Source organism: Ornithorhynchus anatinus, chromosome 14, assembly GCF_004115215.2.
Source record: "Ornithorhynchus anatinus isolate Pmale09 chromosome 14, mOrnAna1.pri.v4, whole genome shotgun sequence".
NCBI lineage: Eukaryota > Metazoa > Chordata > Mammalia > Monotremata > Ornithorhynchidae > Ornithorhynchus > Ornithorhynchus anatinus.
The window spans coordinates 45,907,942-45,926,037 of NC_041741.1; the positions used below are offsets into that span (position 1 = coordinate 45,907,942).

At 55.4% G+C, this 18,096-nt stretch overlaps 1 protein-coding gene across 1 annotated transcript in view; it reads left to right on the plus strand.

Moving 5' to 3' along the window:
- The window catches only part of CACNA1I (calcium voltage-gated channel subunit alpha1 I), a gene marked incomplete at its 5' end in the record, with an annotated part of 101,192 nt that overhangs the window by 35,164 nt on the left and 47,932 nt on the right, over positions 1 to 18,096 (plus strand). The window contains 5 exons of the mRNA XM_029079134.2: positions 8,810 to 8,969; positions 10,521 to 10,839; positions 12,628 to 12,720; positions 15,724 to 16,063; positions 17,512 to 17,912. Coding sequence (XP_028934967.2) covers positions 8,810 to 8,969; positions 10,521 to 10,839; positions 12,628 to 12,720; positions 15,724 to 16,063; positions 17,512 to 17,912 — 1,313 coding nt within the window. The remainder of the gene's footprint in view (positions 1 to 8,809; positions 8,970 to 10,520; positions 10,840 to 12,627; positions 12,721 to 15,723; positions 16,064 to 17,511; positions 17,913 to 18,096) is intronic.

Genomic DNA, 18,096 nt, shown 5'->3' on the forward strand with positions numbered 1-18,096 from the left:
TACCCTTTCCCTAAAGATCTCCCGGCAAAGAGACACCTTAAATGCCCTCAGTAGCCTGTTCCAGCTTATTATCACCCTGGCAGCCGAGACAATTCTCCCGCTTTCTCCCACTTCAATCGAAGCCAGTTTTCGCTGGTTCAGTCAGCAGTGCTTTCTAATAATAATACCGGTGGTATTTGTTTTCTGCGTGCTAAGTGCTGGGGAGATACAAGATCATCAGTTCCCACATGAGGCACACAGTCTAAGTAGGAGGGAGAACAGATATTGAACCCTCATTTTGCGGATGAAGGAACTGAGGCAGAAAGAAGTTAATTGACTTGCCCAAGGGCAGGCAGCAAGTAAGTGGTGGAGCCGGGATTAGAACCCAGATCATCTGACTCACAGGCACGTGCTCTTTTTACTAGGCCATGCTGCTTCTCTGAGAACAACTGGCTAACACAGCCCTTCGATAGATCTTTCTTAGACTTGGAGATTGATTAGGGCCGCCCTCCGCCGCCTTTCTCCGAGCTAAGCAATCTGGATACATCTAACTGATTTCCTGGCCTTTTAATCGCTCTTGCTACTCTTTTCTGGACCTATCATCATCAGCAATGGTATTTATTGAGCACTTATTGTGTGCAGAGCACTGTACTAAGCACTTGGGGGAGTACAATACGACAGAGTTGACAGGTTTCCTGATCCTCTTGACTGTAAGCTCACTGTGAGCAGGGAATGTGTCAGTTATATTGTTATATTGTACATATATATTGTCGATTAGACCGTAAGCCCGTCAAAGGGCAGGGACTGTCTCTATCTGTTACCGATTTGATAATTCCAAGCGCTTAGTACAGTGGTCTGCACATAGCAAGCGCTCAATAAATACTATTGAATGAATATTGTACTCTCCCAAATGCTTAGTAGAGTGCTCTGCACCCAGTAAGCGCTCAATAAATACGATTGACTGACCGACTGACCCGTCCCAATTCCCCTACATCCTGGCTATAGGGCGGGGGCTCGCCCCGGACCAGCCCTCCCACGGGATGAGACCCAGGCAGGGCAGAGCACAGCAGAGCAGTTTGGAACGTGCTACACCTGGACCTCCTTCCTGTGGCTGTGTGGGTTTTTTAAAAAACAACACGGCTCTCACGGGTGTCTCACCTTCAGCCTTTTACTTTGTTTGCTCGGCGGACTCCCTTCCTCTTCCTCTTAGCCCCCCTGAATAACACCCAGTTTTGGGAAGACCGTCTATCCACTTAATTATATTTATTGAGCCCTCACTGTGTGCCTAGCACTGTCTTAAGCGCTTGGAAAGAGAAAATCCAGTAGAGTCGATAGACAAAGACACAGGCCTTGGAATCAGAAAGACATGGGTTCTAATCCCAGCTCCGCCACTTGTCTGCTGTGTGATCTTGGGTGAGTCACTGTGCCTCAGGTCCCTCATCTTTAAAATGGGGATTGAGACTGTGAGCCCCATGTGGGACAGAGACTGTGTCCAACCCGATTTGCTTGTACCCACCCCAGTGCCCAGTACAGTTCCTGGTACATAGTAAGTGCTTAACAAATATAATAATAATTAGTAGTAGTAATAAATAGTAATAATAGTTATAATTCTTTCTCCAGCTTAGTCCCCCAGGAGCCCCACCCTCAGTCGATCCCCACGTTCAAAATGAAGAGTTGCCCCTTCCCCCGTCCTTTACGTTGGCTGGACCCGGCCCTCTACCCACCGACCCCTGAGCGGGTGGCTTGCCGATTGGCTTTTTAATGGACTCCGGGGTTGAAGGGACCACCGCGTCCCCTGGGCCACCGGCTCCATTGCTCCGTCGCTCTGACCCCTGTCCTCCGGAAGACTCCAAGACATGGCCGTCGGCAGGAGGCAGCAAGGATGGCTGTGGGCATCCCTTACCCTGGCCTTCCTGTATGGAGGGGTGGCGGGGAAACCCAAGGAAGCAGTGTGGCGTGGGAGTCAGAGCACCTGGCTTCTAATCCCAGCTCTGCCACTTGTCTGCTGTGTGACCTTGGCCAGATCACTTCTCTGTGCCTCGGTTTCTGCCTCTGTATAATGAGGATTCAACACCCGTTCTCCCTCTCCTTTAACCTGTGAGCCCACCACCGTTAGCAGCATTATTATTATTTACTGAGAAAGGAGGGCCAGCTCCAGTTTTCTGACTCCCTACCGGCTCTCCCTCCCGGAAGGGCAGGTAGGCCGGGCCTGGTCGTCCTCCGTCCCGTTCTCTGCCGCCCGGCAGGCCTGCCGGGAGCCGTGGGACCTGTTTCTGTCTCGTCCGCCCCTTGCTCCCGTCCCCTGCCCCTCCACCCCCTGCCCTGAGCCGAGCCCAGGCCTCTGACCCGCCGCTGCCCGAGTTGGGCCGGACCTGGAACCAGGCCCGCTAACCCACACTGGCCTGAGCCATATGCCGGTCCTCCCTGCCTGCCCCGGGGCTCCTGCTGGGCCCTTGATTACCTGGCACCACCGAGGGTTCGGAAGCAGAAGGCCCCGAGCTCCATTCCCCCCGCCCACCTCGGTCCCCTTCCACTTCTCCTTCCCCATTTTCTCTCTCTCTGTCTCCCTCTCAGCACAGGGCAGGGCTTCCCGGTGGAGGCTGAGGACGGGCCAGTGGACCCTCCTGCGCTGCGGGCGGGCCCCAGGGGCAGCAGGAGAATGGGCCAGATCACGGCAGATAGGCCGGCCGAGTGATGTCCTTCCCTGGGGGTCTCACCCTGCCCGACGCTGCCTGTCCCACCCCCCTCACCTCCATCCCCCTGGACCGTAGGCGCCCACTGGACGAGGGCTGGCACCCGCTGGATGCTCGCAGTGGTGTGGCCGTAGCCCCGCTGTCCACGCTGACAGGTTCTGTCTGGAGATAGGGGCCACCGAGCCTCCATCCTTGGCAGAAACACGGAGAGAAAAGTTCCCAGCGCTTCCAGAGCGGAGCAGCAAAGCAGTCCCCAGTGACGCAGCTGCCTTTTTTTTTTTTTTTTAAACTGTTTTTGTTAAGCACTTACCATATAATAATGATGATATTTGTTAAGCACTTACTATGTGCCAGGCACTGTTCTGAGCGCTGGGGTAGTCAAGGTAATCAGGTTGTCCCACGTGGGGCTCACAGTCTTAGTCTCCATTTTGCAGATGAGGTAACTGAGGCACAGAGAAGTTAAGTGATTTGCCCAAAGTCACACAGCTGACAAGTGGCAGAGCCGGAATTCGAACCCAGGTCCACTGATTCCGAAGCCCATGCTCCTTCCACTAAGCCACGCTTTATGGCAGACGCCGTACTAAGCTCTGGGGCAGATACAAGCTAATCAAATTGGACACGATCCCTGTCCCATATGGGGCTCGTAGTCCTCATCTCCATTTTACAGATGAGGTAAAATTGAGGCACAGAGAAGTGAAGTGACTTGCTCAAGGTCACACAGCAGGCAAGTGGCAGAGCTGAGATTAAAACACGGGTCCTTCTGATTCCCAGGTCCAGGCTCTACCACCAGTGCCAGAGACCTGGGCACCCTCTGTCAGTTCCTCTCCTCACAGTCTTCCCACCCCCCAGCCCAGGGCGGTTGAGGCCCTCCGTTTCTGGGCCTCGGTTTCCTTCTCTGTAAAGTGGGGATATCAACAGATCATGTTGTGGGCACAGAATATGTCTGTTTATTGTCTCTCTTCCCTTCCCTCCCCCCCAGACTCTCTCTTTTCTCTCTGTCTCTCTCCCCCTCTCCATTTCTCTTCTCTCTCTGTCTCTCCCTCTCTGTGTTTCTCTTCTCTTTCTCACTCTATCTCAGTCTCTCCCTCTTTCCATTTCTCTACTCTCCATCTCGGTCTCTCGGTTTCTCTTGAATCTGCCCCAGTGCTTAGAACAGTGCCCATCACAAAGAAGACAGCGCTTAACAGTATCGTAATTATTGGGGTCGAACGAGGGGACTGGAATTGGTGACATCACCAAATAGCCCGTTCATTCATTCAATCGTATTTGTTGAGCGCTTACTGTGCTAAGCACTTGGAAAGTACAATTCAGCCACAAACAGAGACAACCCCTACCCGACAACGGGCTCGGATACACGAGGGTAGGGAGGGGGCGAGGGGCACATCCCTGAAAGACAGAGGGAATTTTCCCGTTTAGGGGGGCGGGGAGGTCCGGAGCCCACCCCGCTCCAGTAACAAAACCCACCCAACCCCCTTTAGCCCGAAGTCTAGCAATAATGGGGGACTTTGTCCCCCCACCCCCCCCAGCCCCGGAATCACTTCAAACAGCTCTATAATAATACCCTGGGCACCGACACCTCCTTTTATATTTACACCTGAAGCCCTCGAGACTCCTTGTCTAGAATGTAAGCTCCTTGTGGGCAAGGAATGTGTCTGTCGACTGTTATCTTGTGCTCTCCCATGTGTTTTGTACAGTGCTCTGCACATAATAAGCACTCAATAAATCCGATTGGCCCACTGACTGACGGGGACTGTGTCTAATCCGATTAACTTGGATCTACCCCAGAGCTTAGAACAGTGATTGACCCATAGTAAGTGCTAGACTGCGAGCCCGTTGTTGGTTAGGGATTGTCTCCAACTGGTGCCGAATAGTATTTTCCAAACGCTTAGTACTGAGTTCTGCACAAAGTAAGTGCTCAGTAAATACGACTGAATGAATTTAACCTCTGTGGATTAGAGAAAGGAAGGAATTAGTCTTCCCATTTTCCAGCTGAGACAATTGAGGCCCAGGAGGACGAAGCGTCCCGGGTACCGGCATGGGTTAGCGGTGGGGCTGAGTCTAGAACTGTTGGCCACCGGGTGCCCAGCTCCGGGCCTCCCCACCTCCCCCAGGTAATAGGTACAGATCAAGGCATACCGCCCGTCTGTAGATCTGCTGGTCCATAAATGCTGAGGACAGGTGGATGGCAGGAATCAATCGGGAAGCCCTCCTGGCCTTCTTATATTGGACTTTTCCAAGCGCTCAGTTCAGTGCTTAGCACAGAGTAAGCACTCAATAAATACTATTGATTGATTGATTGAAGCAGCATGGCTTAGTGGATAGAGCCCAGGCCTGGGCGGCATTCGTTCTAATTCTGGCTCTGCCTCATGTCTGCTGTGTGACCTTCGGGAAATCACTCACTACTCTGTGCCTCAGTTGCCTCATCTGTAAAATGGGGGTTAAGACTGTGGGCCCATGTGGGACGAGGACGATGCCCAACCTGATCATCTGTCTACCTCAGTGCTTAGAACGGTGCCTGGCACGTAGTGAGCGCTTAATAAATACCAAAATGATGATCTTTGTCTCTCGGGATTGTGTCTCTGTGTTTCTCTGTAGTATCTTAATCTCTACTTCTCTTTCCCACACCCACACTCTCCCACACCCCTCCCCATCCACACCCACCAAGCCCTTTTAATAATGTTGGTATTTGTTAAGCGCGTACTATGTGCAGAGCACTGTTCTAAGCGCAGGGGTAGATACAGGGTAATCAGGTCGTCCCATGTGAGGCTCACAGTTAATCCCCATTTTACAGATGAGGCAACTGAGGCCCAGAGAAGTGAAGTGACTTGCCCACAGTCACACAGCTGACAAGTGGCGGAGCGGGAACTCGAACCCATGACCTCTGACTCCCAAGCCCGGGCTCTTTCCACTGAGCCACGCTGCTTGTTTTCCCACCGTAGGCATCGGCGGCAAACCGTAAAGCGCGATGTGATGTGGATAATTATGGACAGCGGGCATAAAAAGTGGATTAACCCGGGGCCTGTGGTGATGATGTGGGGTGGGGAGGAGGTTCTGACTGGTTCTCTAATCTCATACTTCCCTGTTCCCTGGCATCTGAAACAATGAACTAGCTACACTTCATAATTAACTCATTGTCCGGAGAGGGGAGGGGGAGTCTGTGGGAGGAAGGGAATGTGATGATGCTGGGCAGAGAACCCGGGAGAAGGCAAAGTTTACTCGGCTTGTTAGATTTTTAATATCCCTGGAGAACAACGGGGCGTTTAATTAATTGAACGACAAGGAGACTCTGCCTCCAGGCTAACGGGGAGAGGGAGAGGGGTGGAGATGGTGATAGAGCCCGGGCCTGGGAGTCAGAAAGACCTGAGTTCTAATCCCACCTCTGCCTTTTGTCTGCTGTGTGACCTTGGGCACGTCATTTCACTCCTCTGGGCCTCAGTTACCTCATCTGTAAAATGGGGATTAAGACTCTGAGCCCCTTGTGGGACAGCTTGTAGGTACCCCAGCACTCAGTGCAGGGCCTGGCACATAGTAAGTGCTTACCAAATACCAAATGAGAAGCAGCGTGGCTCAGTGGGAAGAGCACGGGCTTTGGAGTCAGAGGGCGTGGGTCCGAATCCCGGCTCTGCCACTTGTCAGCTGTGTGACTGTGGGCAAGTCACTTCACTGCTCTGTGCCTCAGTGACCTCATCTGTAAAACGGGGATTAAGACTGTGAGCCCCACGTGGGACAACCTGATTCCCCTGTGTCTCTACCCCAGCGCTTAGAACAGTGCTCTGCACATAGTAAGCGCTTAACAAATACCAACGTTATTATACCTTAAAAAAGAAAGAGGCCCACTGATGCCCAGAGCATGTGTGTGCCCTGGGGGAGGGGGTCCCAAACGAACAGGTATTTTAACCCTTTTTTGAATAATATCTGTGGTGTTTGTTAAGCACTGTGGTGCCGTACTAAGCACCGAGATAGTCAAGATAAACAGGTTGGATTCGTTCCCTATCCCAGTGGGGCTTGCCCTCTAAGGGGAAGGAAAACCAGGTTTTTAAACCCCATTTTACAGGTGAGGAAACGGAAGAAGTAAAGTGACTTGCCCGAGGTCCCTTGGCAGGGAAGTGGCAGAACTGGGAAGAGAACCCAGGTGCTCCGACTCCCAGTCCCTCGCTCTTTCCACTAGGCCGTTCTGATCGGAGGGCTGACTGACCTACTTTCTGGGGCAGGGAGGTTGGTGGCACGGATTCATTATTGATTAGAAATCGCTCTGCCCGTAAAGAGCATGATCTAAATCCCAAACGATCATCATCGTTAATAATGATCTCATCCCCACCCCTGGTCCCGGGAGAGCTGGGGTTCCGCTCCCCCCACCCAGGACGCACCGACACACACACACGCCCACGCGCTCTCGGCCTTGGGAAGGGAAGGATGAAGGAAAGGAGCCAGGGAGGGAGGCAGAAAAGTGGGTCAGGATCATTTTGGGGGTAAAGGAGCCCCCTTGATTTATTCCCTCCTTGAGTCCCTCTCTCTAAGAGGATGGCAGAAGGGTTTAATAGTTGTGGTATTTGTTAAGTGCTTACTAGGTGCCATCTCCCCCTCTAGACTGTATGCTTCTCACTCTAGGCTTCAAGGGTCTCCATCCCCTCGCCCCCTCCTACCTCTCCTCCCTTCTCTCTTTCTACCGCCCACCCCGCACGCTCCGCTCCTCCGCCGCCCACCTCCTCGCCGTCCCTCGGTCTCGCCCGTCCCGCCGTCGACCCCCGGGCCGCGTCCTCCCGCGGTCCCGAAACGCCCTCCCTCCTCACCTCCGCCAAACTCACTCTCTTCCCCTCTTCAAAACCCTACTTAAAGCTCACCTCCTCCAAGAGGCCTTCCCAGATTGAACTCCCCTTTTCCCTCTGCTCCCTCTGCTCCCCCTCTACCCCCCCTTCACCTCTCCTCAGCTAAGCCCTCTTTTCCCCCCTTTCCCTCTGCTCCTCCCCCTCTCCCTTCCCATTCCCTCGGCACCGTACTCGTCCGCTCAACTGTATATATCTTCATTACTCTATTTTGTTAATGAGATGTACATCGCCTCGATTCTATTTATTTGCTATTGTTTTAATGAGATGTTCATCCCCTCCATTCTATTTATCGCTATCGTTCTCGTCCGTCCGTCTCCCCCGATTAGACCGTAAGCCCGTCAAAGGGCAGGGACCGTCTCTATCTGTTACCGATTTGTCCATTCCAAGCGCTTAGTACAGTGCTCTGCACCTAGTAAGCGCTCAATAAATACTATTGAATGAATGAATGAATGAATGTAAGCTTGATTTGGGCAGGAAACGCATCTACCAACTCTCTCCCAAGTGTTTAGTAGAGTGCTCTGCACACAGTAAGGGCTCAGTACTATTGATTGATTGATTGGTTGCCAAACAAGGTGCTAAGCACTGGAAGAGATACGGGACAATGGGATTGGACTGTCTCGGTCCCCCACAGGGCTCGCATTCACATGCAGATGCGGAGCCTGAGGTACAGAGAAGTGAAGAGACTTACCCGAGGCCACACAGTGGGCAATCGGCATGGCTGGATCAGAACCCGGGACCCGACTCCCAGATCTGTGCTCTTTCCACCAGGTCCAAGGGAAAGTGGCTATTGAGGTCCTTCTGGGACCCATCCTCATTCATTAACTTCTTAGTATTTACTGAATGCCTATTGTGTGCAGGGCACTGTGTGTACTGGTCATAGGTAATAATAATAATAACGATTGTGATATTCGTTGGCACTTACTCTGTGCCGGGCACTGTACTGAGAGCCAGGGTGGCCACAAGGAAATCGGGTTGGACGCAGTCCCCGTCCCTCGTGGGGCTCACGGTCTCAAACCCCATTTTACAGATGAGGTGACCGAGGCACAGAGAAGTGAAGTGACTCGTCCGAGGTCACGATCAATCGGTAATATTCATTTAGTGCCATCTGTGTGCAGAGCACTGTACTAAGCGCCTGGGAGAATACAATCGAGTTAGGCCTGACACATAGTAAGCGCTTAACAGATACCACAATTATTATGTTCCTCTCCTCTTTTTCTCATCTCCTTTCTGCCCCCCCTCCACCGCGCCCAAAACCTGGTTCTTCTCTCCCCCTCCCCGCGACTCCTTGGGCCGCCCCCCCCTCCCCGGAAGGCATGCGGATCCTGGTGAACCTACTCCTGGACACGCTGCCCATGCTGGGAAACGTCCTGCTGCTCTGCTTCTTCGTCTTCTTCATCTTCGGCATCATCGGCGTGCAGCTGTGGGCCGGCCTGCTCCGCAACCGCTGCTTCCTGGAGGACAACTTCACCCTGTGAGGAGCGGGGGGGTGGGTGTGTGTGTTGGTTGAGGGGGGAGGGTCGGGCGATCTCGCCGGCAGGGTCCCGATGGGGAGGCCGCCCTCCTCTCTTCCCCTCCTCGGCCCTCGCGGCCCCCGGGGTGTCGGGGAGGGCGGCCCGGGTGGCTCCCGGGCCTGAACCCCGTTGCTCTTGGGGTCACGACATCCACCCCCACTGCTCCCTGGGTCACAGCATCTACCCCTGCTTCTGAGGGTTATGGCATCGATCCACCGTTGCCCCCGGGGTCATGGCATCCATCCACCATGGCCCCCGGAGTCACGGCATCCATCCCCCCCGGCTCCTAGAGCACGGCCAGAGTAGCCGCGGGCCCGAGTCGCCACACTTGCTCATTTTACATCCTTTCCCTCCCCACCCCGCTGCCTCCCGCTCAACACCGTTGACCCACAGAGAGGTGGCGTGACCTCCCGAGGTAGCAAGCGGTCGACCGGCCAACCCACTGGCCCACCTCTGCCCTCTAAGCAGGGGCCTACGCCAAGGGGGCCCACTCCAGACCTCTGCCTCTCCGTTCCCCACTTGCCTAATGGCCTGATGGATAGAGCGTGGGCCTGGGAGTCAGAAGTGGGTTCTAATCCTTGTCTGCTGCGTGACCTTGGGCGAGTCATTTCATTTTTCTCTGCCTCACTTCCCTATCTGGGGATTAAGACCGTGAACCCCATGCACGACGGGGACCGCGTTGGACCCGATTTGCCTGAATCCACCCCGGTGCTTAGAACAGTGCCTGGCCCATAGTAAGCGCTTAACAAATTCCGCAATTATCGTCATCGTCATCTCCCCACTCCTGCTGGGCTGGGCCGGGGGCTAGGTGGAGGGGCCCAGCACGCTACCAGTGGGTGTGAAAAGAAACAAAAGAGACAAGTCGGGCCGTGCCAACCTCAAGTGAGCAATAGTAACCTTTTAAGTTAACCTCTTGAGTTAAAAGGTCACTATTGCTCCCTCGAAGGTTGGCACGGCCCGACCTGTCTCTTTTGTTCCTTTTCGCTGGAGAGCCGCAGGAGGCTGGCTGGCCCGCCTCGTGACGTTTATGCAAACCGCGTGCAAATCGGAGAGAAACCGGTCCGTGGCCCCCTCGTTCGGTCCACCTTGATGTCGCCCGGGGAAAACCTCCCGGGGATCCACCACTTTGCACCCTGGAGGGCAAACGGTCCGTCAGCCCGTCGGATTTCTCAGGGCTTATTACAGTAAAACGCTTAACAGATACATCATTATCGTTACCGAGCGCTTACTGTGTGCAGAGCGCTGTACGCAGCACTGGGGAGAGTACAGTGTAGCGATATAACAGACACATTCCTTGCCCACAGCGAGCTTACAGTCTAGAGAGGGCAGCCGGTCACGTGCCCCGGGGACCCGCTGGACGACGACACCGGCCCGCGGCTGCTCCAGGGGCCGGGGGAGACCGGGGACCGGGGGACCCTCCGGGAAGAGCCGGGTTCGAGGAGGAACACCGGCCCCCCCGCGATCGTGACCGCGTTCCTCTGCTTCCTCCTCCCCCCGCCCCCCACCCGCAGCAGGCAGGGCGACATCACCCTGCCCCCTTACTACCAGCCCGAGGAGGACGACGAGACGCCCTTCATCTGCTCGCTGTCGGGGGACAACGGCATCATGGGGTGCCACGAGATCCCGCCCCTCAAGGAGCGGGGCCACGAGTGCTGCCTGGACAAGGACAGCGTGGCCTTAGAGCGGTCCGGCCGCCAAGACCACAACGCCAGCGGCCTGTGCGTCAACTGGAACCAGTATTACAACGTGTGCCGCCCTGGCAGCGCCAACCCCCACAAGGGCGCCATCAACTTCGACAACATCGGCTACGCCTGGATCGTCATCTTCCAGGTCGGGGGGCCGCGGGAGCGAGGAGGAGGAGGAGGAGGGGGGGAGGCAGGGGCCCCTTGTGGCTTTTGTGTGGTTTTGTTAACGGCAGTGTTTGCCGAGGAATGTATGCGAAGCAGCATGGCTTTTCATTCCTTCGGTCGTATTTAGTGAGCGCTTACTGTGTGCAGAGCACTGTACTAAGCGTTTGGAATGTACCATTCGCCAACGGATAGAGACAGTCCCTGCCCAACGACGGGCTCAGAGCCTGAAAGGGGGAGACGAGTAGTCAGGTTTAGTGGATAGAGCCCAGGCCTGGGACTATCGGAAGGTCACGGGTCCTAATCCCCACTCTGCCACTTGTCTGCTGTGTGACCTTGGGCAGGTCACTTCACTTCTCTGGGCCTCAGTTGCCTCATCTGTAAAATGGGGATTAAAAGTGTGAGCCTCATGTGGGACAACCTCTATCTACCCTAGCCCTTAGAACAGTGTTTGGCACACAGTAAGCGCTTAACAAATACCATCATCATCATCATCCTCTATAAAAATAATAATAATTATTATCATGGTAATCTGTTAAACACTTATTGTGTACCAGGCACTGTGAGCCCCAGGTGGGACAGGGACTGCGCCCAACTCGATTTGCTTGTATGCACCCCACCGCTTAGTACGGTGCCTGGCACATAGTAAGCCTTGAATGAATACCACGGTTATTATGATCATTATTATTAACATCACTAATATTAATAATAATGAAGCAGGGTGGCTCAGTGGAAAGAGCCCGGGCTTGGGAGTCAGAGGTAATGGGTGCGAATCCCGGCTCTGCCACTTGTCAGCTGGGTGACTGTGGGCGAGTCACTTCACGTCTCTGTGCCTCGGTTACCTCGTCTGTAAAATGGGGATTAACTGTGAGCCTCCCGTGGGACAACCTGATGACCCTGTATCTCCCCCAGCACTTAGAACAGTGCTCTGCACATAGTAAGCGCTTAACACATAGCAACATCATTATTATTATTGTTATTATTGTTAATGAAGACTGGGAAGAAGAGCCTTGGCCTGGGGCGAAGGGAAGGGAGAGAACAGGGAGCCCCAAGGTGACGGAGTCGCTGGGCGGAGGGAAGATATCTGGTCCGCTCAAAGTCCTAAGAAGGAAATGGGAAAGGAGGGTGGCCTTGAGAGAAACCGGCAAGAGAAACAAAAACAAAACCCAGAGCCACCTGGGGCAGGCACCGGGGGCGATAAAGTGATAATCAATAACAGCAAAGAGGCAGATCAGTGGAGGTCGTTAGCGTATGCACTGTTGCCGGGGCCAGGAGGCATGCTCCCTGCCCGGGTCGCCGGGGACCGGGAACCCGGCCGTGGCCGTCCGACCCCCAGGCTGATCTCGTGGCCACCCCCCCCCCGCCGTCCCCCCCGTCCCCCTCGTCTGAAGCCACGTCCGACCTCCTCCCTGCCCTCTCCCTCTTCCTTCTCGGCCTAGTGGCAAGAGCACAGGTCGGGAGTCAGAGGACCTGGGTTCTAATCCCAGCTCCGCCACTTGTCTGCTGTGTGACCTTGGGCGAGTCACTTCACTTCTCTGGGCCTCAGTTACCTCATCTGTATGATGGGGATTGAGACGGCGAGCCCCACGCGGGACAATCTGGTCACCTCGTATCTACCGCCGTGCTTAGAACGGCGCTTGGCACGTAGTGAGGGCTTAACAAATACCATAATAATTATTATTATTACTATTCCTTCTCCCCTTCCTTTCCCTTTCCCTCCTCTCCCTTTTCCCTCTCCCCTGTCTGTCTCTCACCGTCTCTCCTCCCTCAGGTGATCACCCTGGAAGGCTGGGTGGAGATCATGTACTACGTGATGGATGCTCATTCCTTCTACAATTTCATCTACTTTATCCTGCTCATTATAGTAAGTACTGGGGAACACCTGCTCCCGGGGGATCGGGATCTCCAAGGGGGCCGCCCGGGGGCCGAGGGGCGGAGAAGGGCCCTCCGTAGCTTTGAAGCCAGCCGCCCGGGTTTCCAGAGAAGGGCTCGTTGTGGGCAGTGGCTGAAAGGATCCATCGTGTCCGGTTGCCTTTAGTTTTTATCTCCGTGTCATTTAAGTCCCTGTCGTTTTTCTCACTCATTCATCCCCGTGTGGCCTGCTGAGGCTCATTCCAACAGAGCCACTGGGCCTCCGATTGATGGCCGAGAGCTCCCGTCTGGAGACATTCGCCCTCTGATTGACATCCGGGAGCTCAGGTCTCCAGAGCCGTTGGGCCTCCGCTCGGCTTGAGGGAGTTCACGTCTCACCTCTCCCGTTCCCACTCAACGCAGGGGCAGGCCGGGCTGGGCCGGGCCGGGCCTTGAAGCCTCAGACCCGGCTCTGCTGGCCTCGAGCCCTCGGTTTCCTCCTCCTTGCAGCATGAGGAGGGTGGCCGGCAGTGGACGGGGGCGAGGCTGGAGCCCAACCCCTTTTCCCTCTGCCCGTCTGATTCCCAGGTCCGTGGACCTTGCTGATGCCTCCTCCTTGGTTCACAGGGTGGTGAACGTGCCTGTCAGATCCTTGGTCTTGGGTCCTCTCAGTCTGTCTGGACTAGATTTGTCCCAGAAATCCCAGCTGACAGGCCCAGAATCAATCAGTCAACCAGTTGTATTTACTGAGTGCTTTTTGTCCTGAGGGCTTGGGAGCGTAGGACATGACCGAGTTGATAGGCTCAATCCCTACCCACAAGGAGCTTACAGTCTAGAAAGCCTCTGGAGGATAGGGCTGAGATGAAAAAGATTCCTCATTCCTGGCATTGGACCTTTGGCTGCCTAGAGGGAATGGGAGGGAAAAGGAGAAAACAGAAGGGCTCCGTAGTCTCCTTCGGCCCCCTCTTCCAATTGGTCTTCCCTGACTCAGCCCTCCTTCCCTCTTCTCCCTCTCCGTTCAGCATCGTCCTGACTTGCTCCCTTTATTCATCGCCCCCTCCCAGCCCCACAGCACTTATATCCATGTCTGTAATTTATTTATATTAACGTCTGTCTCCCCCTCTAGACTGTAAGCTCGCTATGGGCAGAGAACGTGTCTGTTATATTGTTATAGTGCACTCCCAAGCACTCAGTACAGTGCTCTGCACAGAGTAAGCGCTTCCGGCTCTGCCACTTCTCAGCTGTGTGACTGTGGGCACTTCTCTGTGCCTCAGTTACCTCATCTGTAACAGGGGGATTAAGACTGTGAGCCTCATGTGGGACAACCTGATTACCCCGTATCTACCCCAGTGCTTAGAAGAGGGCTCTGCACATAGTAAGCGCTTAACGAATACCAACATAGAAAATGAATCCAATCGACTGACTGACTGGTCAGTCGGCGAGGCTGCCTGGCGTCCCCTCCCATCCTGTAGCCTTGCAGCCCTCCATCTCCTCTAGGGCCCCCATCCTGCCCCCCACCATTCCCCTGGGTCCCTAGTCAGGTGAGCCAAGTGGCTTCTGAAGTGGGAAGGGGCCTGAAGCCTGGGGAGGGGAGGGTTGCACTGCAGATTGCCAAGAGGGCCGCAAGCTGGTGGACTGAAGTAACTGGGGATTTCCCCCGAATCCTCCAGGGCAGCAGGAAACCCCACAGTAGTTTCTTCTCTTCTGACTCTTTTGATGGAGGGGTGGGGGAACCAGGGCTAGGTAGATGGGGCAGGAGAGTTCAAGGGAAGAGGGGAATCAATGAATCAATCGTATTTATGGAGTGCTTACTGTGTGCAGAGCACCCTGCTAAGAGCTTGGGTGAGTACCCTATAACGATATAACAGACACATTCCCGGCCCTCAACGAGCTTAGAGTCTAGAGGGGCGCTGGATGACCGGAGGGGTGAGGGGCATAGCAGCATGTGGCTGTGAAGCAGCTTGGAAGGGATAAAAACAGGTCTTTCTTCCAAAGCAACTCCATACAGTGCTGGCGTGGAGAAGGCTGGGTAGCTTCTGTGCTTTTCAAAAGCTTATGCAAATGCCAGGCTGGCTCCTCTTTTGAAATACTAAATGCTCCTGGATTGAGTCCTCAGGCTGGAGCCCAGAGGCACCTGTGCAAGAGAGGAGGTGGGGAGGGAGGGAGGGAGGGGAGACCGGAGGAGGGGCAGACGTAAGATAAAATGGAAAACGATGCTGAAATGAAATATCCCAATAAGCCACCGCCTTATTTTCTTCCCTCTCTCTGTCTTCCTCTCCCTCTGCCTCTCCTTCTCTGCCTCTCTTAGGGAGGAAGGGGTAGGGTGGAAGTGGCAGGGGGCAGGGGCGGGTGGGAGAGATGCAGAGAGAGAAAATAAAGCAAGGGAAGCACAGAGGAGCGGCGTGGGCTAGCAGAAAGAACAGGGGCCTGGGAGTCAGAGGACCTGCGTCTTATCCCGGCTCTGCCATTCGTCTGCTGTGTGACCTTAAGTCTCAGAACTTCTCTGTGCCTCAGTTATCTCATCCGTAAAATGAGGATGAAGACCGTGTGCCCCGTGTGAGGACACGGACTGTGTCGACCTCGTCTCTTCCCCGGAGTTTGGTACAGGGCCTGGCACACGGTTAGCGCTTAACGAATGCCGTTAAAATAAAAAAGGAACCCAAAACAGAGAAGCCAGACATCTGTCAGCCTGGAGGATCCCAATCAGGGATGAGGGGCCATTTCTACGGGGAGACTTTCCACTCCAGCCGCTGCATCTTCTGAACCCCGTGAAACCTGGCTCCAAACCCCCAAGCCTGGACCCTGGCAAAGGCTGGAGGAGGAGAAGAAGCCCTCTTTAAACTGCTCCTTGCCGGTGGGGCACCTCCTCAGGGCAGGCCTCTTAGCGCTCCGTCTCTGTCTCTGTCTCTGTGTCTCTGTGTACCGCTCTTCCTCTCTCCGTCTCTCTGGACGTGTGTGCCTCTCTCCCTCTGTCTCCTTGTCTCTCCGTCTCTCTCTGTCTCCCTGTTGGTCACAGGTGGGCTCCTTCTTCATGATCAACCTGTGCCTCGTCGTCATAGCGACCCAGTTCTCGGAGACCAAGCAGAGGGAGCACCGGCTGATGCAGGAGCAGAGGCAGCGGTACCTGTCGTCCAGCACGGTGGCCAGCTACACGGAGCCCGGCGACTGCTACGAGGAGATCTTCCAGTACGTCTGTCACATCCTGCGCAAGGCCAAACGCCGCCTCCTGGGCCTCTACCACGCCCTGCAGACCCGCCGCCAGAGCCGCTGCCATCGGGGACTGGGCCGGGGCCAGCCGGAGCCCGGGGGCGACCCCCCGGGGGCCTGGGGAAACGGGAAACCACAGAAGCACTATAGTAAGTGACCCCGGGGCGGAGCCCCCGGCGGGAAGGGGGAAGCGCACACGGTCACGGTACCGTGGCATAGCTAGAACTAGCACGGTCTACTAGATAGGGCATGGGCCCGGGAGTCGGAAGATCGTCGGTTCTCATCCCGGCGCTGCCATTTGGCTGCCGTGTGACCCTGGGCGAGTCGTTTCACTTCTCTGGGCCTCAAGTGCTCATCTGTAAAACGGGGCCTGAGGACCCCGTGTCGAGCAGGGATTGTGTCCACCCTGATTATCCTGTAGCTAGCCCAGTGCTTAGCAGTGCCTGGCACATAATAAGAGCTTAGAACAGTGCCCAGCGCTTAGAATAGTGCTCAGCGCTTAACAAATACCATAATTATTACTTAGAAATATCACAGTTATATGTAGGTTGAATGACAGGTACGAGTCAAGGATAATGCCAAGGTTATGGACTTGGGCGACAGGAAGGATGTTGGTGCTGTCTTCAGTGATGGGAAAATCGGGGGAGGACGGGATTTGGGAGGGAAGGTAAGGAGTTCTGTTGTTTTGGAACTGTCAGAAAATGAATGCTTACTGTGTCCCAAGCGCTGTGCTAAATCCTGGGGTAGATTCAAGGCGATCAAATCGGACACAATCCCCGTCTCACGTGGGGCTCCCAGTCTACGGGGGAGGCGAAACAGGTATTTCGTCCCCATTTACAAAGGAGGAGACTGAGGCACAGAGATGTCGGTGACTTGTCCAAGGTCTCACAGCAGGCAAGCGGCAGAACTGGGGTTTGAACCCAAGCCTGCCAATCTCACTGGTAGGGAGCAACTTGTGGCCTATGGGAGTTTTTTCCATACGAAATAAATCCGAGAGATGACCATTTTATTTCTATTTATAATAATAATAATGGTATTGGTTGAGTGCTTACTCTGTGTCAAGCACCGTTCTAAGTGCTGGGGTAGATACAAGGTAACCAGGGTGGACACAGTGCCTTTCCCACATGCGGCTCACAGTCTTAATCCCCGTTTTACAGATGAGGTAACTAAGCCCCTGAGAAGTTAAGCGAATTTCTCAAATTCACAAAGCAGACAAGTGGCAGAACGGAGATTAGAAGCCAGGCCCTTCTGACTCCGGGCCCAGGCTCTAGCCACTAGGCCACGCCGCTTCCAGACCTCTCTCTGTTGTAAAGGAATACCAAGGGAGCAGGCCAGAGGTCACTGTCGGGGGTGGGACAGGGGACCAGGCTCAGGCTGAGGGAACAGTCTATTTTGAGTCCCGCTGCGCCGGACCCCCATCCTAGGTGCCGTGAGGAGCCGTTCCTGCCCTCTCAGAGCGGGGACAGGCCCAGGGGCTAAGCCGAGGGAAGGCCGGGAGATGAGCGGACCCTCCGAGGGGCGACCTCTCTCCGCCCACGGACGCGGAGCCCGGCCGACCCTGGAGCCCTCGCCGCAGCCCCTCTCGCTTGCCTTCCAGAGCTTTGCCAGAAACACAACCCCCTGGACTACCCGCCGCACACCCTCGTCCAGCCCATCTCGGTGACGCTGACCTCTGACCCCGCCAACTGCCCCAGATGCCACCGGGCCCAGCGGGAGGCGGCCCGGCGGCTCTCCGGCCTGGACAGCCCGCCCTCGGACCGGGAGGAGGGGTCCGGTGGCGGCCGGGGGGAGGCCAGCGGGAGCAGCGACGGCGCCTCAGAGCTGGAGAAGGAGGAGGAGGACGGGGACCGAGGGGGCCTGAGGTGGCTGTGCGGGGCCGTGTGGAGGGAAATCAGGGCCAGGCTGCGCGGGATCGTCGACAGCAAGTACTTCAACCGCGGCATCATGATCGCCATCCTGGTGAACACCATCAGCATGGGGATCGAGCACCACGAGCAGGTGAGCGGCCGGGCCGGCCCGGGCCACCCACCGGGGCTGGGCCTCGAGGCTGGGGACCACCGACTCCCAACGGGCCCCGGGGAGGGGAGGGAGCGGCCGAGCCCCAGTTATGGCTGGCAACTTCCACCAACACCATATCCCCCTGGGTCCGTCCTCAAGGACTGTAGGACCCAGACACGGGAGC